The 25,539-nt window shown below is 40.9% G+C and overlaps 2 protein-coding genes across 3 annotated transcripts in view; one reads left to right on the top strand and one right to left on the bottom strand.

Moving 5' to 3' along the window:
- Positions 1–5,153, bottom strand: part of ide (insulin-degrading enzyme) — a 30,690-nt gene extending 25,537 nt beyond the window's left edge. Inside the window, exons 1-3 of one of the 2 annotated variants that reach the window (XM_079361996.1) lie at positions 4,853–5,153; positions 2,301–2,485; positions 1,552–1,759 (exon numbers count right to left, since the gene is read on the bottom strand). In XM_079361996.1, coding sequence (XP_079218122.1) covers positions 1,552–1,759; positions 2,301–2,485; positions 4,853–4,947 — 488 coding nt within the window. In that variant the 5' untranslated portion in view covers positions 4,948–5,153. The remainder of the gene's footprint in view (positions 1–1,551; positions 1,760–2,300; positions 2,486–4,852) is intronic. The other variant, XM_079361995.1, reaches the window with a different exon arrangement.
- A 4,597-nt stretch (positions 5,154–9,750) lies between these two features.
- Positions 9,751–25,337, top strand: kmo (kynurenine 3-monooxygenase; the record flags this gene model as incomplete). The annotated part of the gene is made up of 15 exons (XM_079363357.1): positions 9,751–9,813; positions 10,134–10,203; positions 10,306–10,403; positions 12,714–12,803; positions 13,268–13,316; positions 16,418–16,505; positions 20,162–20,327; positions 20,419–20,490; positions 21,473–21,594; positions 21,929–22,076; positions 22,156–22,213; positions 22,294–22,376; positions 23,545–23,646; positions 23,720–23,779; positions 24,890–25,337. The coding sequence occupies 15 exons, from the start codon at positions 9,751–9,753 to the stop codon at positions 25,034–25,036; spliced, it is 1,416 nt and encodes a 471-aa protein (XP_079219483.1). The 3' UTR covers positions 25,037–25,337.
- Between the last annotated feature and the right edge of the window lie 202 nt (positions 25,338–25,539).

Below are 25,539 nucleotides of genomic sequence, written 5' to 3'. Positions count from 1 at the left end.
TCAGCTGGTTCTGATGATCAATAAAACATTCACACTCCCACCTCTGCACAGCGTTGTGTATACAGGAGTGTGTGAGGGCTGCAGAACAGCTTCACTCATCCTGATAATTATAGCAGCCTTATGTTTAAAAAGAATAAAAATGTACTAAAACAGCAGTTTGGGCTGCATCAGCAACAGTTCTGGAGGTACCTCCAAATACGACATCTCCTATCTCAAACCTTTGGTTCCACTTCAACAGCCCCCCCCCCCTCGCTCCGACATTCTCTCGTGTAATAAAAAATATTTGGTACAGGCCGAGAGGCCTCCAAATATTACTCATTACTTAACTACTCACAACTAGCAAGAGCGCTAACCTAAAGTCGGCCTGGGAGTCTGATCTTAGACGCTCATTTACAGAAGAAGAATGGAGCAGTATATTTTAAAGAATTATAAGAAAACGTTGCGAGAACTTCAAACTAGACTGGTACAATTCAAAATACTAAACAGGGTGTTCTGGTCGGGTGAAATTGAGGGATAGCCCGGATTGTTGGAGGTGTGGGAGGAGTATTGGTACACTCCTCCATATGTTGTGGTCCTGCCCGCTGGTTCAAACATTTTGGTCAGCTATTCATGAAAACATGAAACTGATCTTCAGAGTAAATATTCCCTTCTGCCCGAGCCTGTTTATCCTACGCCATCCTCTCCCTTCAGCACAAGCAGAGTGGGAACAAACAGCCCTCATGCTGGGAAGGAAACTTATCGTCACAGAATGGAAGACGACAACATTAGCACCGGTCAGGGTGTGGTTCTCACAGCTGGGCATCGTGGCAGCTCATGACACTCATGTAGGCTTCATATTGAACTACTGCTGCTGGCACACTTGTTTTTTTTAATTCTCTTACTATCTGCCAATTTTGTTATGTTTTATGTTGTTTGGTTTTCTTAAGGTGCATGTACAACAGTAAGCATATGTGTAAGCGCGTGTACGTACTGTGCATGCGCAGGTGATAATGTATTTAAAATGTTATTATATGTTATTTTATTTTCAGGGTTGTTTGTCTTGATGAATTGTTTATTGTTGGAAAATAAATAAAAACTTCTAGTCACAAAAAAAAAAAGAAGAATAAAAATAGGGCGAGCTAACGCCACGTGATCTGTTCAGACACAAAGCTCTCCTCTACGAGGCAGCATCATCAATATTTCAGCAACGCCGCGCCGCACTGTCCTTTCTCACTGTGACAGCCCGGATGAGTATACACAGGTGCAGGAGACAGTCAGCATAAGACTTAGAAACAGGTACATGCTGGACATCATTTATTCATAAGAAGGTAAACTGACACCACCTGACTGCCTGCCCCAGACCAGCACAGCTTTACACGTGAGGAGACCCCCTGCAGGGCTGTAGGGGGGGGGGGGGGGGGGTCGAGCATAGTGAGTGAGACTGGTAACCAAACACTGACAGACCAGAACCTGGCAGCTCAGTTAGATTAACACCTGGACTCCAAAGGGGCACGTCAGGTCTAATAAGTACAGGAGAGAGACTAGAATCATTTCCATTGTATGAACAAGTACCTATCTAGTGCTCCTTGCAAGTGCTCATGGGAAACATCAAAGTAGTAGTTTGTGTGCTCTCCGCTGGTGAAGGCGTTGGAGCTGCCTGCATGCTCACTGAGGAACTGGCTGTACTCGTTCTCCTTGGGGTACTTCTTTGTTCCCAGGAAGAGCATGTGTTCACAAAAGTGTGCCAGGCCCGAGATGTTAGCCGGGTCTGATAATGAACCTGAGAAATGAAGAGAACACAGACAATCAGCTGATGAAGCTGTACCTCTGTGATAACGTCACTTTAAAGATTCAGGGACTTCAATGAGGATTTTTCAGTGCCTGACAGATGAGTCGGATCCAAACCCTACGGAAGACGAATTAATCTGCAGCACGAGTAGAAAGATATGTAAAGGATCCTAATGTGCTCTTTATGATTATATAGACTACTCTGGTTGTGAGAATCTTCAGGCCTGTTGCCACTAAGCGGTCCGGATCAGTACAGTACAGTACGGTTTGGTTCAGTACAGCCTGACCCCCTTTGCGTTTCCACAGCTAATCGTGCCATATTTGGAAGGGGTTGCGTTTACCGCCGTCACACGGGAAGTGACGATTCTTTCGACCAATCAATAAACTGCAGTGTTTAGTTCCACCTTTTAGGGTCGGATCGATATTCTTGGCACCCCAACAGAAGGATATTTAATTCCTCTTTGGTAGGGTTAGATTAAATCTTTCTTTGTAGGGTTTGGGTATGACGAGGTAATACTGATGGAAAACTTTACCTATGTGGACATCCAAAGCAGCAGAGGATTTGTCTGTCGTTGGGTCGCTGATGAGAATAGCCCTCAGGCCGTTGGTGAACTCCAGACCCCTGTAAACACGCTTGTCCTCTGGGGAGCGAATGATCTCACTGACCACCCTCTGCACAGCGGGGTCGGTCATTCTGAGAGGAAAGGACGACACGAGCCTACGATGGAAAAAGTAAGGACAGTTAGAGGATAGATTTAGAGAATTATACTATTGTCTGAGAAAATAGTTATATCCCGGCCCAGCTCTTCAGTTATATCCCGGCCCAGCTCTTCAGTTATATCCCGGCCCAGCTCTTCAGTTAGATCCCGGCCCAGCTCTTCAGTTATATCCCGGCCCAGTTCTTCAGTTAGATCCCGGCCCAGTTCTTCAGTTATATCCCGGCCCAGCTCTTCAGTTAGATCCCGGCCCAGCTCTTCAGTTAGATCCCGGCCCAGCTCTTCAGTTATATCCCGGCCCAGTTCTTCAGTTATATCCCGGCCCAGTTCTTCAGTTAGATCCCGGCCCAGTTCTTCAGTTAGATCCCGGCCCAGTTCTTCAGTTAGATCCCGGCCCAGCTCTTCAGTTATATCCCGGCCCAGCTCTTCAGTTAGATCCCGGCCCAGCTCTTCAGTTATATCCCGGCCCAGCTCTTCAGTTAGATCCCGGCCCAGCTCTTCAGTTAGATCCCGGCCCAGCTCTTCAGTTAGATCCCGGCCCAGCTCTTCAGTTATATCCCGGCCCAGCTCTTCAGTTAGATCCCGGCCCAGCTCTTCAGTTAGATCCCGGCCCAGCTCTTCAGTTAGATCCCGGCCCAGCTCTTCAGTTAGATCCCGGCCCAGCTCTTCAGTTAGATCCCGGCCCAGCTCTTCAGTTATATACCGGCCCAGCTTTTCAGTTAGATCCCGGCCCAGCTCTTATAGTAATCCAGATCATTTTTTAAAGTATCGATGTGAACTGTGGCAACTTTAATCGATTTTCAACTGCCTCACAATTAATCTTTACATCCCTATTGATAAATATTATATTTGTATGCTTATGATTGTACACATCTTACTCACTTCCCTGTCTGCAGGTGTATAGCTGGTTTATGGCCTTCTGCTATTTTTACTTCTTTGACAGTATGTAATTTTCTTGTATATAAATGATATGATATAAATATATATAATAGGGATGGGTATGAGCACTCACCGCTCATTACTCGTGCACCTGTGCAAGCGCTGCTTTTGGCTCATATAGCATTATTCTTGAGACCCAGCTTTTTATTTTCGCCTCACTGAATATACTAGCAAGGAAAATAATGATACATACAAACGTATGACTTCTCCGGCCACGGCTTCAGCTTTAGTATACAGATGTCAACAAAAACAATAGGCAGCTACGGCAACTCTCAAGGGACAAATTAGACAGAAAGCAAAAACACAACAAATACAAAACTGTCTGCTCCACCTGCGATATGTCAGTCAAGAAAAGTGTTTATTTTGTTGGATGCTTAAAACACAATTGGAAACAGGCAGTCTCACGTTACGCCTGCTAATGATCAAAACGGTAACTGGAGATATACTTTGATTAAATTTAATGGAAGGAGCTTCAGAGAGCTCAGGGTGTCTGTCGAGTACAAGCTACCATCACGGAGAACAACAGGTACGAGGTTGTTCTTTCAGAGTGTTAAGCAACACAGTATTATTATTATTATTGGCTATTTATTTATATTTATCTTTAAATATTGTACGTTTAAATCATTTACAGGAATGACAGGCATACAGACATTTACTGGATGTTTAGGTCATTTTACAGGCATGACAATCTGTTTCTTTGTACATGTAAATGATAGAAATATATATCATGATAATCTGTAATTTCCTTGTAGATAAATATACATAATGAAAGTCTGTATTTTTTTTGTAGATGTAAATGATATATATATATAAAATGACTGTCTGTAAATTACTTGTAGATATAAATATACATGTCTGTAAATGTACTGTAATTAAAACTGATTCTGCGTGTCTAAGATAAAAAAACAATTAAATTTAAATTAAATAAACTACATGACAACGATTGACTAGACGTCTAAGTAAGTTCTAAAACAGTTTAAATTCACCTTTTTAGTGAGATATTATATAGACATTTAAATGCACCTCTATATAGAGATACATCATAGACATTTAAATTCACCTTTTTATAGCGATATTTTATAAACATTTAATTTCACCTTTTTTAGAGACATTTCAAAAACATTTGATGGCCTCACGATAACGACATTAAATAATCTCAGCTAGCATGCTAAGTTAGCATCTTAAGGTCCATAAAGGTCTGGGTTTGTTATTCTCCCATTTCTATCCTGTTGTTGTAAAGTGTGGAAGACTCCGTTAGTTGATAGTAATAATTAGTAGTAACAAAGACTTTGTTTTAAGGTTTGACTTAGCATCAGAGCTAACGGAGACGGGCTAGCTTCAGTTAAGAAACCGGCGGCTAGCTAACAGTTAGGAGAGAAATATGAACTTAATAAAACAGAGAGTTCTCACATTAGGTTGCCAGCACTTACCTGAAGTGTTGGTTGAATGTGAAAGCAGTCCGTGCTGACTGTAGAGAGCTGGTGAACTGAGCAGCTAGCTTTAAACACTTTAACTTTGCACCCATGGAAAACAAACCTCGGCTTTTACTGCGCCATCTTTGAAAAGACTCAACTAGTCGAGCACAGAGCGGTGTGTTTTTCACACGGCAGACAAAACATCAATAATGGATTCACGAGACCTAAACCTATCGATAAGACAGCCACAGTGGTCTGTAGACGGTTATATTTGTTTATTTTTCCTGAAAAAATGGGGCGTATTATCTACAGTCTATAGGCGTGATTGACTCTGATATCGATTTGATAGCCTGGGCAGGGATTTCTGATGACGTACTGCTTTGTATTAGATCGTGGGTCAAGTCACGCCTCTTTTTAATTTATTTATTTAGACGAAGTGACTACAAAAACAGAATACCACCAAAGAGAATAAGACAAATAAACTACAAACACATAAATAGCTTCAAAAAACATAAACAACTACGACAAAGATATAAACGCTCTACAACAAACACATAAACAACTGCAACAAAGAAATAAACAACCACAACACATATAAACAACTACAGACTCTACAACAAACATATAAACAACTACAGACTCTACAACAAACATATAAACAACTACAGACTCTACAACAAACATATAAACAACTACAGTCTCTACAACAAACATATAAACAACTACAGGTTCTACAACAAACAAACAAATAAACAACTACAGACTCTACAACAAACAAATAAACAACCACAGGCTCTACAACAAACATAAACAACTACAGGTTCTACAACAAACGTAAACAACTACAACAAAGATATAAACAACCACAACAAACACATAAACAACTGCAACAAAGAAATAAACAACCACAACACACATAAACAACTACAGGTTCTACAACAAACATATAAACAACCACAGGCTCTACAACAAACATAAACAACCACAGGCTCTACAACAAACATATCAACAACTACAGGTTCTACAACAAACAAATAAACAGCTACAGGTTCTACAACAAACAAATAAACAACTACAGGTTCTACAACAAACAAATAAACAACTACAGTCTCTACAACAAACATAAACAACTACAGGTTCTACAACAAACATATAAACAACTACAGTCTCTACAACAAACATATAAACAACTACAGGTTCTACAACAAACATAAACACTAGTCTCTACAACAAACAAATAAACAACAACAGTCTCTACAACAAACATATAAACAACTACAGGTTCTACAACAAACAAATAAACAACTACAGGTTCTACAACAAACATATAAACAACTACAGTCTCTACAACAAACAAAAACAACTACAGGTTCTACAACAAACATATAAACAACTACAGTCTCTACAACAAACAAACAACTACAGGTTCTACAACAAACATATAAACAACTACAGGTTCTACAACAAACAAATAAACAACTACAGACTCTACAACAAACATATAAACAACTACAGACTCTACAACAAACATATAAACAACTACAGGTTCTACAACAAACAAATAAACAACTACAGTCTCTACAACAAACAAACAACTACAGGTTCTACAACAAACAAATAAACAACTACAGTCTCTACAACAAACAAATAAACAGCTACAGTCTCTACAACAAACAAATAAACAACTACAGGTTCTACAACAAACAAATAAACAACTACAGTCTCTACAACAAACAAACAACTACAGGTTCTACAACAAACAAATAAACAACTACAGGTTCTACAACAAACAAATAAACAACTACAGGTTCTACAACAAACATGTAAACAGCTACAGGTTCTACAACAAACAAATAAACAACTACAGGTTCTACAACAAACAAATAAACAACTACAAGTTCTACAACAAACAAATAAACAACTACAGGTTCTACAACATACAAATAAACAACTACAGACTCTACATCAAACATATAAACAACTACAGGTTCTACAACAAACAAATAAACAACTACAGTCTCTACAACAAACAAACAACTACAGGTTCTACAACAAACATATAAACAACTACAGTCTCTACAACAAACAAATAAACAACTACAGGTTCTACATCAAACATATAAACAACTACAGGTTCTACAACAAACAAATAAACAACTACAGTCTCTACAACAAACAAACAATTACAGGTTCTACAACAAACATATAAACAACTACAGTCTCTACAACAAACATAAACAACTACAGGTTGTACAACAAACATATAAACAACTACAGGTTCTACATCAAACATATAAACAACTACAGGTTCTACAACAAACATAAACAACTACAGTCTCTACAACAAACAAATAAACAACTACAGTCTCTACAACAAACATAAACAACTACAGGTTGTACAACAAACAAATAAACAACTACAGACTCTACAACAAACATATAAACAACTACAGACTCTACAACAAACATATAAACAACTACAGGTTCTACAACAAACAAATAAACAACTACAGTCTCTACAACAAACAAACAACTACAGGTTCTACAACAAACAAATAAACAACTACAGTCTCTACAACAAACAAATAAACAGCTACAGTCTCTACAACAAACAAATAAACAACTACAGGTTCTACAACAAACAAATAAACAACTACAGTCTCTACAACAAACAAACAACTACAGGTTCTACAACAAACAAATAAACAACTACAGTCTCTACAACAAACAAACAACTACAGGTTCTACAACAAACATGTAAACAGCTACAGGTTCTACAACAAACAAATAAACAACTACAGGTTCTACAACAAACAAATAAACAACTACAGGTTCTACAACAAACATGTAAACAGCTACAGGTTCTACAACAAACAAATAAACAACTACAGGTTCTACAACAAACAAATAAACAACTACAAGTTCTACAACAAACAAATAAACAACTACAGGTTCTACAACATACAAATAAACAACTACAGACTCTACATCAAACATATAAACAACTACAGGTTCTACAACAAACAAATAAACAACTACAGTCTCTACAACAAACAAACAACTACAGGTTCTACAACAAACATATAAACAACTACAGTCTCTACAACAAACAAATAAACAACTACAGGTTCTACATCAAACATATAAACAACTACAGGTTCTACAACAAACAAATAAACAACTACAGTCTCTACAACAAACAAATAAACAACTACAGGTTCTACAACAAACAAATAAACAACTACAGTCTCTACAACAAACAAATAAACAACTACAGGTTCTACAACAAACATATAAACAACTACAGTCTCTACAACAAACATAAACAACTACAGGTTGTACAACAAACATATAAACAACTACAGGTTCTACATCAAACATATAAACAACTACAGGTTCTACAACAAACATATAAACAACTACAGTCTCTACAACAAACAAATAAACAACTACAGTCTCTACAACAAACATAAACAACTACAGGTTGTACAACAAACATATAAACAACTACAGGTTCTACATCAAACATATAAACAACTACAGGTTCTACAACAAACATAAACAACTACAGTCTCTACAACAAACATAAACAACTACAGTCTCTACAACAAACAAACAAACAACTACAGTCTCTACAACAAACAAAAACAACTACAGGTTCTACAACAAACATAAACAACTACAGGTTCTACAACAAACATAAACAACTACAGTCTCTACAACAAACAAAAACAACTACAGGTTCTACAACAAACATAAACAACTACAGGTTCTACAACAAACATAAACAACTACAGTCTCTACAACAAACAAAAACAACTACAGGTTCTACAACAAACATAAACAACTACAGTCTCTACAACAAACATAAACAACTACAGTCTCTACAACAAACATAAACTAAAAAAATAATTTTAGTTCTCTAGGGTAAGGGTTAGCTAACCCTAATTGCATAAAACAGAAATGATGTAATTTGAGTTTAATTCTTTATTAAACTTTTTTCACAGGATAGATTGTGTTAATATTACAATATTTATTAAACACACACGCTCTCTTTCACCTCTTCCATGATAGATGACCCAAAGAACAAATTCTAGTTCAACAGTAGTGAGACGGAGAAACAGCTGTCTTTTATCTTAACCTTTCCTTGGTCATGTCACACAATTGCAGAGACCACATTTTCACAAGCAGACTTTAAAAAACAGCAGAAAATGGATGAGCACCCTGATGCTCTCTCACATCCCATACAGCCATTCAGACTAACATTCAGACTTCAACATGTACAAATGTGTTTTTAAAAGCATCAATTTGCATTGAGCGACTCTGTGTCTTCAATGTGAGTAATCTGAACTTGATGCCAAATATACATGTATGAATTTTTTTTTTCAAAAACCACCCGTATGTTTGCGTTTATCTGGTTCCATCAAACAGCCACTAGATGGCGTCAGATTGCTTTCTTTTCTTTTTTTCATTACCTGCCATGTGACACAGTTAGTCTATCATTAATCATTTCCCCCGTCTGCACACACAGAAAACAGAACACTTCACTGTTGTGATCATCTTGTCTCATTAATATGACCAGATATAATTTCTACAAGCATCCATACCTGCAACAGCTTATTGAATATATGTATGCATACCTATTATATACTTAATGAAAGCAGTGCTTTTATAACTTAGCTTACATGACCTTACAAAGATATGGTTCAGCCTTTGTGACGCCAGAGTTGATTGTCAGATTGTCCTCAGTTATTTGTCCCTTGTGTTTGCTTTAAAAGGGGAAGTTGGTTTCACAAGTAACATTCATAGGGCTGGCTCTGCTCCTCCTCTTTTTCAATCTTTACCGTCTTCTTATATAAATCCCTCTGAAGTGGACGCTGAGAAGGTCAGACCTGCAGAGCGCTTTCAGCACTATGGAGGAACCAACTTCCAGGACAGGCAAGAAGAAAGTTGTAGCAGTGGTGGGCGGTGGTTTGGTAAGAAAATGAAAATGAAAGTGAATAATTTAATCACTATACAGTTCTTTTGGACTCCTAAGCTTTTGAGTGATTACTGACCTTTAGTAAGGCTCCTTTTTGAAAATGGGAGAGTTCTAAAAAGTCTATTACATGTGTATGGGAAGGGAAACACTTCTGTTCATTGGTTGTATGTTTAAACGTATGAAATAAAGGAAGTAAGAGTATAAAAAGAAGTAAGAGCCACATAGCCTATAGTGTTTAATCACTGTAAACATACACATTCTGTCACTAAAAGGTATGACACTAAAGCTCTGTCCTGACTATCCTTCCTCCTGCAGGTGGGGGCACTAAATGCCTGCTTCTTTGCCAAAAGAGGCTTTGAAGTGGAAGTCTTTGAAACTCGAGAAGGTAGTGCCCACAGCTGTCTTTTCTTTCTAAATAACATTGTCACATCCCCTGAGTCAATTCAAGCAACAATATTCCTAAAACTTTGTGTCTGATTCTGGTCAGATATTCGTCAAGCCAAAGTTGTCAAAGGGAGAAGCATCAACCTGGCTCTGTCTCACCGCGGCCGACAATCACTGAAGCATGTTGGGATGGAGGAGAAGGTATGCTAATCTATTCATTTACTTACTCTTACTTATTGGAAACTGGCACATTTGATCCCATTCTGAAGTCTATAAGATGAGCAAGAAACAAACAGTGTGGGTCATCCTTTACTGCTGCTTTTGTTACTCTAACAGTCCTCTTAAACCGACCTCAGAGGCACAACTTGAGGGAGCCGTTAGAAAGCCTTCACCTTCTGTTAAGCTGGGTTTGTAGTAATGAAATATTAACTCTGTGGCCGGGCCTCAAGGACTCCGAGCATCTGAGGTCAGCACACTTTGTGTGCGTGTGTTTGAGTGTGGGGTTCACATTTGCTGCACTGACCGCATTATGTACGGCCAAATGCACTGTATCATCCTGCACTGTTAATGACCCACAACAATAAAGATATTATTTATCAACAATTATGAACATAAAAAAATATATAAATGAAAGAGAGGGGAGGAGAGGCCAGAAGCAGTGGAAGTCCTGAGGTGAGGTAAGAGCTCCTTAGAGAGGGAGAGTAATCTCCCCGTCAGAATCATCAAGCGTTAGCAATGTGAGGATCAAATCACCACCCAATGATCTAGGAAGCACCAGTTCATCCAACTCTCAAGGTTCAAGGTTCAAGGTTCAAGGTTGTTTATTGTCAAATATGCTCCATGTTAAACATACAGCACAGATGAAATTTCAATCCCCCCCCCCCCCAGTGCAAACCTGCAGTGCAAAAGAAGAGCACTAAAAACTAGCAATAAAAAACCAATACTATAAAACAGATAACTTAACTAAAGACATTTGGACAACAAATAACGAACGATAGACAATCGACAGACAATCGACAGACAATCGACAGACAATCGACAGACAATCGACAGACAAGGGCACTTGTGAGTATTTCACCATGAGGTAGTATGTGGATAAATTACTATGAGGTAGTATGTGGATAAATTACTATGAGGTAGTATGTGGATAAATTACTATGAGGTAGTATGTGGATAAATTACTATGAGGTAGTATGTGGATAAATTACTATGAGGTAGAATGTAGATAAATTACTATGAGGTAGTATGTAGATAAATTACTATGAGGTAGTATGTAGATAAATTACTATGAGGTAGAATGTAGATAAATTACTATGAGGTAGTATGTGGATAAATTACTATGAGGTAGAATGTAGATAAATTACTATGAGGTAGTATGTAGATAAATTACTATGAGGTAGTATGTAGATAAATTACTATGAGGTAGTATGTGGATAAATTACTATGAGGTAGTATGTAGATAAATTACTATGAGGTAGAATGTAGATAAATTACTATGAGGTAGTATGTAGATAAATTACTATGAGGTAGTATGTAGATAAATTACTATGAGGTAGTATGTAGATAAATTACTATGAGGTAGAATGTAGATAAATTACTATGAGGTAGTATGTAGATAAATTACTATGAGGTAGTATGTAGATAAATTACTATGAGGTAGTATGTAGATAAATTACTATGAGGTAGTATGTAGATAAATTAAAGTATTAACAATATAAACAGAGTGCAGATTAAGCTAAAAAGTGAGGTAGTGCGTTGAAAGGTGCAAATAGCATAAACAGTATAAACAGTAAACGGCTGTGCAGAGTTTTTTTAGGGTGCGTGAATTAGTGGAGCATGCGGGGGGGTGGAGGTGGAGGGGGGGTGATGACCGATGCAGTAGGGGCGGACAGTGGCAGGGTGCAGGGGGGGAGAGGCAGAGGGTGGGAGGAGGGCTGAGGGGACGAATGGGGGGGGAGAATGGGGCAGGAGGAATGGGGGGAGAATGGGGCAGGAGGAATGGGGGGGAGAATGGGGCAGGAGGAATGGGGCAGGAGGAATGGGGGGGAGAATGGGGCAGGAGGAATGGGGCAGGAGGAATGGGGCAGGAGGAATGGGGGGGAGAATGGGGGGGAGAATGGGGGGGGAGAATGGGGGGGAGAATGGGGCAGGAGGAATGGGGCAGGAGGAATGGGGGGGAGAATGGGGGGGGAGAATGGGGGGGAGAGCAGGGAGGGAGTCTCCAACTCTCCGGAGCAAAAGAAGGACAATCTGTCCACTCTTGAGGTTTAAGAACACAGCTATGCTACAATACAATGTTTCCCCCCATTTTACTGTCACAAATGTTTGTTTCTTTGCATACGACGACATTAAAGCATTTTTTATTTAAAGATAAAAAGTATATAAATGTTCATGTCTCGGTACTCTGGTTGTTTTATGCTCATTAAAAAATAAATTAAAACATAAACTTAAATAAATAATAAATGTAGTTGTTAAATATATCAGTCACTGTATTCATGTCTCTGTTCTCAGATTGTCTCCCAGGGGATTCCCATGCACGCACGAATGATCCATTCACCCAGTGGAAAACAGTCCCCCATCCCTTATGGCAAGAAAGGACAGGTAGAAACTATTCCTTTTCTGCAGACAGTCACAAGCGACTATTCAAGTTACACTATAGTGCCTTTTTAAAGTGCTTTACATTAAATAACTGTACAGCCTGAGTGTCGGCTTGTTAGTTTGCAAACTGTAAGAAAAGTAATATTTCTGCAGGTTAAATGTAATTGTACAGTCGATCTCACATGTACCAACACACTGTTTATGTAAAACACTCAGAAAGCTATCATGTTATGACTACATATGTTCCAGTGATTTATATGTTGGAATATAAATATTTTTAATAGCAATGGGTGATAAATCTCAGATGGGACTTTCTTCTTTTTTTTTTAAATAACCAGAAAGACAATAAAATGATGTAACACTATTAGTGAGAGGACGGTGTAAACCTTAAAGGCTTCCTGTTCCTCTTTCAGTCAACTTTGCTTCGTGTTTTTGAAGCTGCAGAATACTGATTGTTCGTCTTTCAGTTCATCCTGTCAGTGGACCGAGCCAATCTGAACAAAGAGCTGCTAACAGGTAAGAAGTCTCTGTTTCATATTGTTTCATATATCTCATCCATTCTCACAGAAATGACAACACAATGTTGTACGAGGCTGGTCGTGGTAAATGGACATGAGCTTACATTTCTAGTATGACTACTCAAATCACTTTTAAACTGCAGGTCACACCTACACATTCACACACTGATGGTAGAGGCTGCAGCATGAAGAGTCCATCTGTATTAACTCATCCATTCATACACATTCACACACTGATGGTAGAGGCTGCTGCAGAGTAAAGAGTCCATCAGTATTAACTCATCCATTCATACACATTCACACACTGATGGTAGAGGCTGCTGCAGAGTCCATCAGTATTAACTCATCCATTCATACACATTCACACACTGATGGTAGAGGCTGCTGCAGAGTCCATCAGTATTAACTCATCCATTCATACACATTCACACACTGATGGTAGAGGCTGCTGCAGAGTCCATCAGTATTAACTCATCCATTCATACACATTCACACACTGATGGTAGAGGCTGCTGCATGAAGAGTCCATCAGTATGAACTCATCCATTCATACACATTCACACACTGATGGTAGAGGCTGCTGCAGAGTAAAGAGTCCATCAGTATTAACTCATCCATTCATACACATTCACACACCGATGGTAGAGGCTGCTGCAGAGTAAAGAGTCCATCAGTATTAACTCATCCATTCATACACATTCACACACTGATGGTAGAGGCTGCTGCATGAAGAGTCCATCAGTATGAACTCATCCATTCATACACATTCACACACTGATGGTAGAGGCTGCTGCAGAGTAAAGAGTCCATCAGTATTAACTCATCCATTCATACACATTCACACACCGATGGTAGAGGCTGCTGCATGAAGAGTCCATCTGTATTAACTCATCCATTCATACACATTCACACACTGATGGTAGAGGCTGCTGCAGAGTCCATCAGTATTAACTCATCCATTCAGACACATTCACACACTGATGGTAGAGGCTGCTGCAGAGTCCATCAGTATTAACTCATCCATTCATACACATTCACACACTGATGGTAGAGGCTGCTGCAGAGTCCATCAGTATTAACTCATCCATTCATACACATTCACACACTGATGGTAGAGGCTGCTGCAGAGTAAAGAGTCCATCAGTATGAACTCATCCATTTACACACTGATGGTAGAGGCTGCTGCAGAGTAAAGAGTCCATCAGTATGAACTCATCCATTCAGACACATTCACACACTGATGGTAGAGGCTGCTGCAGAGTAAAGAGTCCATCAGTATTAACTCATCCATTCATACACATTCACACACTGATGGTAGAGGCTGCTGCAGAGTAAAGAGTCCATCAGTATTAACTCATCCATTCAGACACATTCACACACTGATGGTAGAGGCTGCTGCAGAGTCCATCAGTATTAACTCATCCATTCAAACACATTCACACACTGATGGTAGAGGCTGCTGCAGAGTAAAGAGTCCACCAGTAGGAACTCATCCATTCATACACATTCACACACTGATGGTAGAGGCTGCTGCAGAGTAAAGAGTCCATCAGTAGGAACTCATCCATTCATACACATTCACACACTGATGGTAGAGGCTGCTGCAGAGTAAAGAGTCCATCAGTAGGAACTCATCCATTCATACACATTCACACACTGATGGTAGAGGCTGCTGCAGAGTAAAGAGTCCATCTGTATTAACTCATCCATTCAGACACATTCACACACTGATGGTAGAGGCTGCTGCAGAGTCCATCAGTATTAACTCATCCATTCAGACACATTCACACACTGATGGTAGAGGCTGCACAGTATTTTTTAATAACGCATCTGTAATTTTAAGAAGGATACGACTTACGCATACAAGTGGGCGCGGTGTAGCAGTTTGTCAGGAGGCTTCAAACCCACCTCAGCTTCAGTTCTCAGACTGAGGAAAACTGTCTGAAAGTTAGTCAGCATTGTCAGCAGGATGGCTGCTGCAGGTTAGGGTTAGGGTTAGGCCTTGGCAGTATCAGATGGGTAACGTCACTCAGGCTTTGTCCTTTATATTTACAGTCTGTGGGTAATACACTAAACTGCCACATCTTGAAGAATCTTGCTAATGTTAGCTCACATGAGCTGCTAATATCAACCATATTCTGCAAAGTATACCTGTGACAGTCTATTCAATTAATCTTTATTTGTATAGTACCAATTCATAAGTGTTATCACTTCACACTTTACAAAAGTAGGAAAAGGACCTTACTGTTTGTCTATTAACTTTACAAAGAGCAGGTAAAAAGACCATGCTCATCTTTATGTTTACTAAAAGCAGGTAAATGAACTTACATATTGCTATATTACAAGAGCCCAGCTTAATCCATCATAGCGTGATATTGAATGGAGCCACAGATATAATGAAAATATGGAACTCTTCTTATGAAAGAATAAGTGATTTCTTGTTCTTAAGGTTACACAGTCCACTTCTACATACAGCATGTTACACTGCATGTATGACGCAAAGCCCTAATCATGTCCCTGCCCTCAATACATTCTTAATTCATGACCAAAGCTCAAAGTTTGAACGCCCTGGAACCAAACAAAGCACTTTCTTGTATGCACGGATTCATGCAGTGCAGATTCTCCCTGTGCGTTTTGTAACACTGCATGGGTAGGAGAAGCACGGGCTGTGCCAGCCTTTCCAGGCCGAAGGGATTTTGCTTCATATTTAATGAAGTGCCCGAGTGTGTGCTTGGAGATCATTTGTGACAGCACGGCTCTGTGTTTCATAAATTTGCTAAAATAGAGGCTCATTGTAAAGCTGAGCATCTTATCTTATCAGGGCCAATCCAGACTCCTGGAATGAAAGATGAGATAAAGAGAGTTTAGAATGTGTGACAACATAAACATCATTTTCTCTAGCTGCTCAGCATGTGGTCGCTCCCCTCCATCGAGGAGTGATCCAACGGTTTGCTGACAGTCTGTGTTCTGACTGCTTTTTATAAGGACAGTTGAAGGTTTCCTGTCTAGTTTTAACGGTCTTATTAAACTGCAGCGCTTATGTCACGTCTGTATCTGTGATATAAGCTCCTTTTGTAACATGTTGTGTTCCTTCCATAGCTGCAGAAAAGTATCCAAACACAAAGCTGAACTTTGACCACAAACTGCAGGACTGGAGTGCGGACACAGGGCTAATGACCTTTGTCAGGTAAATAGTTACCAAGCTTGCTCACACACACACACACACACACACACACACACACACACACACACACACACACACACACACACACACACACACACACACACACACACACACACACACACACACGTTTCTGGGTTCTCTGTTTTAACAATGGTTTTATTGGTCCTGCTCGTTCCGTGGTCCCACGTGTTAACAGGAGGCGGATAAACATGCCGCCTCTGAAGACACAGTGACTGCGCTGTAGCTCTTTAATTGGTCGTCCTTGACATCAATGTGACACAATTTAAAGCCCAACTAACACTAAACACCTGCAGGTGTGTTTTTGAGCTGTGATAATTATTAACACAGTACGCCGGAGCACAACCTGACGCTTCAAACTAAATCTGCGTCTTTATCGGAAAAACGTGTAAAAAACAATTTGAGTTGCTTGTTATCCTTTCTGGTTATTTTTTTTCATTTTCATGCTTGACAGTAGAACATATGGTGTAAATAAAATGTGATTAGAGTCACTGTAGAAATAAACACGGTCAAAGTAATCAAGTTTAGGGTTAGGTTTTTTTTTTTTTTTTTTTTTTGGTTTTTTTTTTTTCATATACTTTATTAATCCCGCGAGGGAAATTCGGTTTTCACTCTGCATTTAATGGAGAGGTCTCAGAGTGAGGGGGCTGCCCACAGAGGGCGCCCCAGAGCAGTTGTTGGGGTTCGGTGCCTTGCTCAAGGGCACCTCGGCAGTGCTCAGGAAGTGGACTGGCACCTCTCCAGCTACCAGGCCAATTTCCGGACTTGGTCCGTGCCGGGACTCGAACCGGCGACCCTCCGGTTCCCAACCCAAGTCCCTACAGACTGAGCTACTGCCGCCCCTAAACCCTAGGGTTAGGGTTAGGGTAAACCCTAGGCTAACCCTAACCCTAACCCTAACCCAGTTGGCAGAAAACAGAAATTTATGAAACAAAAGATAAAACAAAAACTTACAAGTCAAAAACTAAATCCAAAAACGATGAACAGAGAACATCCAAATCCAATTTCAGGGCACACGAGACAAACGACACCAAACCCTAACCCTAACCAAAGACTCCGACAAACTGCAATGAACCGACAACATGAGGGAATAAACACAGAGACTAAATAGACATGGGGTGATCAGACGCAGGTGAGACTAATGAGACAGGTGAGGAACATCAGGGCGATCAAGACAGGAGGGAAACACAGAGAGGCAGGAAACCAGACAACACTAATAACATGAACACTGAAGGATATAAGAAAACACAGAAGCACGGGGAGAAGACTTTACAAGACTAGAAACACTAAAGACTAAACACCAGGAATCATTCACACAAATAAAACAGGAAACAAACATAGAAGGATACAGGGAAACAATCATACTATGAAACAAAACAGAACACTCAGGACAGAAAACTAAAACAAGATGAAACACAGAACCAACCCATGACACATCATGTCTGTGAGTGTGCCTGCAATCTGAAAAGTTGGAGAGCACCTCACTCTTGCAGGACACATCGTCCCCTCCGAGCAGCATGTTTGTTCTCCAGCTTGCTCGGGTAATTAAAGGTACACGGAGAGCCTGACGCAGCTGTGATAGCATTAGCATCATCCCACATCAGCCAGGAAGTGTTGGCGTAAAATCTGAAATTTGCTCAGATCTGTTTTTTTTTTGTTCAGCTCTTCAACTCGTTTCCGACATGTAAACTGTTTCCTCAAGACGTGAGCTGAAACATTCACCCCTCAAGTGGAACTATCGCTATCACCATTAAATGAGATTGTAGATGATAAATCAATGTGGGTAGTTAAAGTTTAGATATTTAATTTACAGTAACTTCCTGTGTAAGCACAGAAACAGGAACACAGCTCACGATGCAGACTGTGTTGGACTGAGTCAGAGATCTGACTCCTGCACCTGACAGTAAACTGTTTATAGAAGCCATCCTCTGGGAGTTACTGGCCTGAATCAAATCACTTCATGTGTTATCTAGAAGCTTATATTTACAATTTAAGGCGTCAATAACTGTAAGTCAGCTTATTAAAATTATTTATATATGGCTCTGTTCTGGGATCTCCCTCCACATCCAATCATAACGCAGGAACAGCCCACAATTCTGCCCTTCCCTTGCATACAACGAACTCTTGAGGCAGGGAGAGATGCAACAAACTCAACAGAGCAGGCAACAATGACAGCATTACACTGATGAAGTCAGAACAGCAAACAAGGAGGAGCTAGGGTGGAGGACGGGGTGCAAACACAGCTTGAGCAGCTTCAACGGGACATATCATGAAAAATCCTTCAATCTGTCTGGGGAACCTGAGAGTCTACTGATCCACAACATGTGGACTAAATCCATCCAGTCTTTAGTTTGTGGTCTGCAGGAGTCTGACAACACAGAGAGAAATGCTCCGTTTACAATCTGCTCTCCTTGTGATGTCACAGTGGGATTCTGGTTAAATAAGCCCCTCCCCTCCCCTGGTGTCTCCACACATAGACTCCTCCCCCAGCCAAGAGATAAACTTTTGATCAGGTCCACCATTTTTATTCTCTCTATTGAAGGAGTGATGTCTACGGAGAAAACTCAGGGGGCGGGGCTTATTGTATTTAAAGAGACACACACACACCAAACAGAGCGTTCAGAGAGAGCTGGTTTCTACAGAGTCTCAAACCTCCTCTGCTGCTTCATCTTATATTAGGACCAAAGCACAGCACAGAGGTTTCATTTAGACCACAGGGGGCGCTGTTTGAAAAGGTGGAAAATATGACCTCTTTTAAAATAAGACAGTATAAGTTGTATTAGCCAATAGGATGCTTTGAAGTAAATCAGCTGGTCACCAGCTCATGAGACTTGCATGATATAAGCTGTTGTTAGGAAACGCTGGCTTGATAGTAGAGCGTGACTCCTGCGTGTTGTAACGCTACACTCAATATTAAACACCACTCCCCAACAACTGGACAGTATCACAAAACACAATTTAATAGCATGCAAATCTGCGACCATGTAATGCTACACGCATTATTCATACTAGTAAAGAAAGAAAATAGAAAATACGTACAAATACCAATAATAACAATAGTGAAAAACAAAGCAAGCATCATGTGTATCATGTTCTGCATTCATCTAAATCTCGAACTAGCTTCAGTCCACCCTACGTAGAGATAGTCCAGGTTAACCAGTCATCAGAAGCCCTTTCATGTTATTTGACCCGTGTGTGTGTTGGAGCGTGGGGTGACTGTGAGCATGACTGTGAGTGTGATACTGTCTGTATGCGTGGGGGATGGGGGGAGGGTGGGAATGATTTTAATGTGATTTTAATGTGATGTTAACATGTAAAGCACTTTGTGCTACTTTTAAAAGTATGAAAAGCGCTTTATAAATAAAGTTTGATTTGATTTGATTTGATAACAGATGAAATTAAAAAGAGTTAAAGGATTAAGTCAGAAAGATTTCTGCAGATGACGGTTTGCCTCATCGAACATCCTGCTCTCAGCCTTTTTAAAAACTTGAGGACCCACACTTTGAACATGTTCTCAGACTGAGAGTGACAGGTGCAGGTATTAGTTTCATGAAGGTGTCTGACTCTAAAGATGCTCTTTAGGTAATATTGCAACATGTTACATATATTTGTCATCACAGTTAAGTGTTTCTGTGTCTCAGGGCTGATGGATCGACACAGCAGATCCAGGCAGATCTGATTGTCGGCTGTGATGGAGCTTTCTCTGCTATCCGTAAGCAATTCCTCCGCCGGAGCCGCTTCAACTACAGCCAGACCTACATCCCCCATGGCTACATGGAGCTCACCATGCCCCCCATTAACGGAGAGGTCAGTCCTCTGTTCACTAAATTGCTTTTGAAGGCACTGCAGTAGACATCTTTTGGAGTATCTCACATCCCTCTTTGATCATCCTCCCCAGTTTGCCATGAAGCCAGATTATCTGCACATTTGGCCCAGAAACACATTCATGATGATCGCCCTGCCCAACCTGGTGAGCGCTACATGTGATTATTCTTTCAAACTCATTTCCTTCATCAATTCCTCCTTAAATTACCCCCCAGGGACTAATTAAGTTTTTGGAATTGAATTGAATTGAATCAATTGAGCCGTTAATTTGTTATTACTTCATATTGTTCAGCCACCACCACCAACAAAGGAGCAATCACTTCAGGTATTTGTGCAGCATAGTTGACCTCTGGGACGTCCTCATCTTGTTAATCAGCCTCATTCAGAGATGCTTCAGAAGCCTTTCCTTCTTCTCACACAGCCCTGTGTGTGTGTGTGTGTGTGTGTGTATTTTTGTGCGTGTTTGAGTCTGACTTTTTGCCATTGCTATGTCCTTCTTAATCCCTCGTGGATCTTTCTGCACGGCTGACTCAGCACAGCTCCGCGCTCTCCTCTGGGAGACCAGATTAAGGCAGCTCTCTGTGGCTGACTGGCCTAGTTCTCAGGACACAGGAGAAGCAAAAAAACAAACATGTCCTTGCTGCTGTGCTGCCATGGTAACAGAGACAGTGCTAAAAGGTCCTCAGGGAGAAAGTGTGTGATGTTGACAGAGAGCAACTGCTCCGACAGGCTGATAATGGCACACCTACAACCTCAGTGCTCTTTCATCCATCAGCTTCACTGGGCACAGCTCAGCTCCATTAAAGTGGATCTACACAAACATATAGTCAGTTCCACAGAATATCTGTGAAAGCTCCTGGGGACACAGGACACCCTAACCCTAACCCTATTCATGCATCGCTCCCGGATCATTTGAAAGATTTACGTGACATTTCCTGAAAATGTTGGAAGTAAATAACTTTGTATGCTTCCACACCAATAACTACAGGATGCACGGCACATGTTCAACTCATTGCATAACAGTAAACCACCACAGTGTTCAATTGAACTAACCAATTACTTGTTTACTATAATTAAACAGGATTCTGTTGTGAAAAGAAACAACCTGTGTGTATTTCCTGTTTCAGGACAAGACGTTTACCTGCACCCTCTTTATGCCTTTTGAAGAGTTTGAGAAAATCACCACAGGAGACGAAGTCATGGAGTTTTTCCAGAAATACTTCCCTGACACCATCCCACTAATAGGAGCGTAAGTCACTTTCTTAGCTCTGCCCCTTTTATCTCTCCGTTCCACCTGCCAAGCCAACATTTCCATTCCCCATCACCCCGTCAACTCCAGGACACACAGCGAGGATCTGTGAAGTGTGAAATTGCAGACTCACTCTGACATGGGTTTGTGCAGCCAGGTTTTTAATTTAAGATGAACCTTATGTTGTGACTGATGAAGAGATAAAGAGGGAATGCATTCGCCCACTTCTTCTCTGGCTTGACTTTGGTTAGAGCACTCTGGCATGTTTTTGGCTGTTCAAGAGAAGATCCCAGAATGTGTTTCTAATAGTTTTATATCCATTTCTTTCTTGCAGTGATGCTCTCAAGGAGGATTATTTCCGACTGCCTGGGCAGGCCATGGTGTCTGTCAAGTGCTCCCCATATCACATCGGGGACAAATGTGTCCTAATGGGCGACGCAGCCCATGCAGTGGTGCCTTTTTACGGGCAGGGCATGAATGCTGTAAGTAGCACTAAATAAAGGAGAAGTAAAGGCGGAAACAAATGACATGGAGACTCATATGTGCGTCTGTGCTTTACAGGGCTTTGAGGACTGCATTGTCTTTGATGAAATAATGGAAAAGTTAAACGAGGATTTCAGTAAGTACTTTTAAAAAGAGAAAGATCAAAAGCAGAAGACAATGGAGTGACAGTTAATTTCTAAAAGTGTCTGCTCACAGGTGCTGTGCTGCCTGAGTACACCCGAGTGAGAGTCCCAGACGACCACGCCATCGCAGACCTGGCCATGTACAACTACATTGAAGTAATTTCTTCATAAGCTCTTCCTTAATTAAAATATCACACATTACATCCAAACACCTTCAAATTGGGGATGAAGTGAAAATGGATTACTTCTGCTTTTTCAGAGAAACTGACTTCAACCTAAGCGAAACCTCTGATGTTAAAAAATTCAGTTCCTGGAGTGTCCACTAGAGGCTGGCTGCAGCAGCACAGGAAGTCACATACACACCCATTCAAACAGCCTGTTTTTACAGCAGACATGAACATGTTTACAGCCTGCTTCAAAAAACCAAATAGGTGTGATTAGCTCATGTCTCCATCCACACACACTGTACGGGGGGAATGTTTTGATGACTCAGCAGTTTTGATTGGATGAAGGATCAGAGTTATTCCCAATAAGGCGTGTAGCTGAGCTGATTGACAGGTGGGCGCCGTGTAACGGTTTGTCAAGAGGCTTAAAACCCGCCTCAGCTCTCAGCCTGTCGTTAGCTTGACTCAAAGTTAGCCTGAGACAGCATTTCCAGCACGGAGACCGCCACCCATGGGACTCCAGCGCCCCCTGCAGGGACACACGGGGGACTCCAGCGCCCCCTGCAGGGACACACGGGGGACTCCAGCGCCCCCTGCAGGAACACACGGGGGACTCCAGCGCCCCCTGCAGGGACACACGGGGGACTCCAGCGCCCCCTGCAGGAACACACGGGGGACTCCAGCGCCCCCTGCAGGAACACACGGGGGACTCCAGCGCCCCCTGCAGAGACACACAGGGGACTCCAGCGCCCCCTGCAGGGACACACAGGGACTCCAGCGCCCCCTGCAGGGACACACGGGGGACGTTCAGGATTCATCCTTTAATATTTACAGACTATGCTTCAACCCCAAAAAATAGAAAATGTGACATCAAGTAACACAACCACAGAAAGAAATTCTTTCAAACTATGACGTGACCAGAGAGCCACTGATGCTGTCGTCATGAACCGAATGATTCTTGTTTTGCTCCCCACTATGTTATTCTTTGCTCTTTAGTTTAAAAGGTTAATACACAGTAACATGCAGCACTGATATGTAAGCAAATACAAAACTCTCAAAGCAATGTAGTCATAGCAGATTTTTTGTTCTGGTGGAGCACCCGTTCAAACTGTGGTTGTCAGATTTACATCAAATGAAATCACGTTCTGTTTTTTCTGTAGATGCGAGCGCACGTCAACTCCAGATGGTTCCTTTTCAGAAAACACGTCGATAACTTCCTCCACTTCATCATGCCAAAGACAATAATTCCCCTCTACACAATGGTAAGTGTTCTAATGAACACAAGTCATCACATTGCATGGTATGTATCTTCACTCTGCGTGTCGATGTGTGCAGGTCACTTTCACCAGGGTGAGATACCACGAAGCTGTGCAGCGCTGGCACTGGCAAGACAAAGTAAGACTCGTCTCTAGTGTTAGTTTGTTTCTGTTTAGCCCATTTTCAAACCTTTGAAGATTTGAATTGAGTAGTCGCACAATTATCAGCAGTGAGCATGAAAGGCGGCAGTGAATCTCACGAGAGTAAACACAAACACAGAGCTCTGCTGCACATTGGGCTGTTTGTCATTGCATCAGTTTGCCTGCACATCAGCCGGTCCGTCCTTGGCTCCGTGTTGAACTTTGTGATATGACCCTGTGCTAATGGGCCAGGGATTTAACAGCCTCTCCTGCACTGTAGAAAACCTTGAGGGTTTCTGGGAGGAATGACCTCAACGTGCTGAAAGAAGCAGCGTGTACCGTGGAAGAACATGGTCATTTGAAACAAACTAGAGGCATTCGGACATTTTCCCATACTTTCATTTCATTTTAAACTTTCATTCATTTTCAAAAGGACACTGAGGTTTCCCTAATGTCTTGAGATTACAAGCACATTAAAACAAGCAAAAGCACAACACTCAGACTCAGTGACGCTGTGACCCATTAAAAATAGTTTGAAACACAGTGGCTAGAAGTCAAATGAACTCTGGAAGAGACTGAAGAACTCCAAAGAAAAGGCAGATTTACAGAGGGATAGTCAACTGGAAATCTGCTCTTTCTTTTATGTAGTATTCTATAGTTGATTGATATTGTATAATGTGTGAGGAACTAATCTGTTTTTTAAGGGCCAATCAAAGAGATGGGGAGAAGATGTTAACAAACTAATTAGTCAGAGAAGTCTTTTGGATTCACACACGCAACACATTTGGTCTAAATGGACTAAATGAATGGACCTTACGCCTCTCATGTTTGGTGTGATGATGTTTATTTTCAGGTCTACTATGTCTCTATAGAGACACATGTGTATTATAGATACTGTCACAGTATTGGTTAACTGTCTGCTTACTTCCCACCTGTCAACCTATGAGATTGGACTCTCTGTGAGTAGGAGGGTATTTAGGTTTTTGGTACCTCTGCTCTTTAACTCTGGCGAAGATGCAGGAAGAGTTTCATGTGTTTTTCTTTCTACCTGTGTGAAGGAGTCCTTTGAAATGTTTGTGACACATGAATTCATGTTTATTATTCTCAGGTGATTAACCGGGGCCTGATGTGCAGCGCTGCAGGAGCTGTTCTGGGAGGTTCCTACCTGCTCATTAAAAATCCTCCTGACATCGACAAGCTCATCATTCCTGCTGAGAAAATGTGGACCAGGCTTCTCGCCCTCAGGACCGTCTGAACGGTCCTGATCTGTTTCTGATCTGACGGACCAAAAAATCAACCATCTAACACCAAAGTTAACTGAGAGAGTCCAAATTTTAGAGATGGATTTAGTCCTGCAGATGGATGGACAGGAATGATGGTCTGAATTTATCACAGGCAGTATGATTGATAATGAGAGTTAAATTAGACATTAAGGTGATGAAACGCTAAAGATGTTTTTAGGCCACAAATCATCATTTAAGAAATCAGTATTAAACTCTTAAACATAGACTACAATATGCTTCACTCGTGGAGATTAAATGCAGTTTGCAAATCCACTTCCTGCCTGTTTTCTTTTGTCAGTTTGGCTCTAATCTTGAACAGTCCATCATGCCAACCATCCTTTCAGCCACTCTGTGAAGACAATCATCACTTTTAAAATGTTACTGTTCATATGGAGACTAAACTCAAGTGGGTTTTATGTCTTCTGTTGAAGTAGCCATAGTTCACGAGTGAGGGTAAGACCATGATTGGTTCAGC

This window comes from Symphodus melops, assembly GCF_947650265.1.
Source record: "Symphodus melops genome assembly, chromosome: 15".
Lineage (NCBI taxonomy): Eukaryota > Metazoa > Chordata > Actinopteri > Labriformes > Labridae > Symphodus > Symphodus melops.
This window is presented reverse-complemented; position numbering and strand designations above follow the sequence as displayed.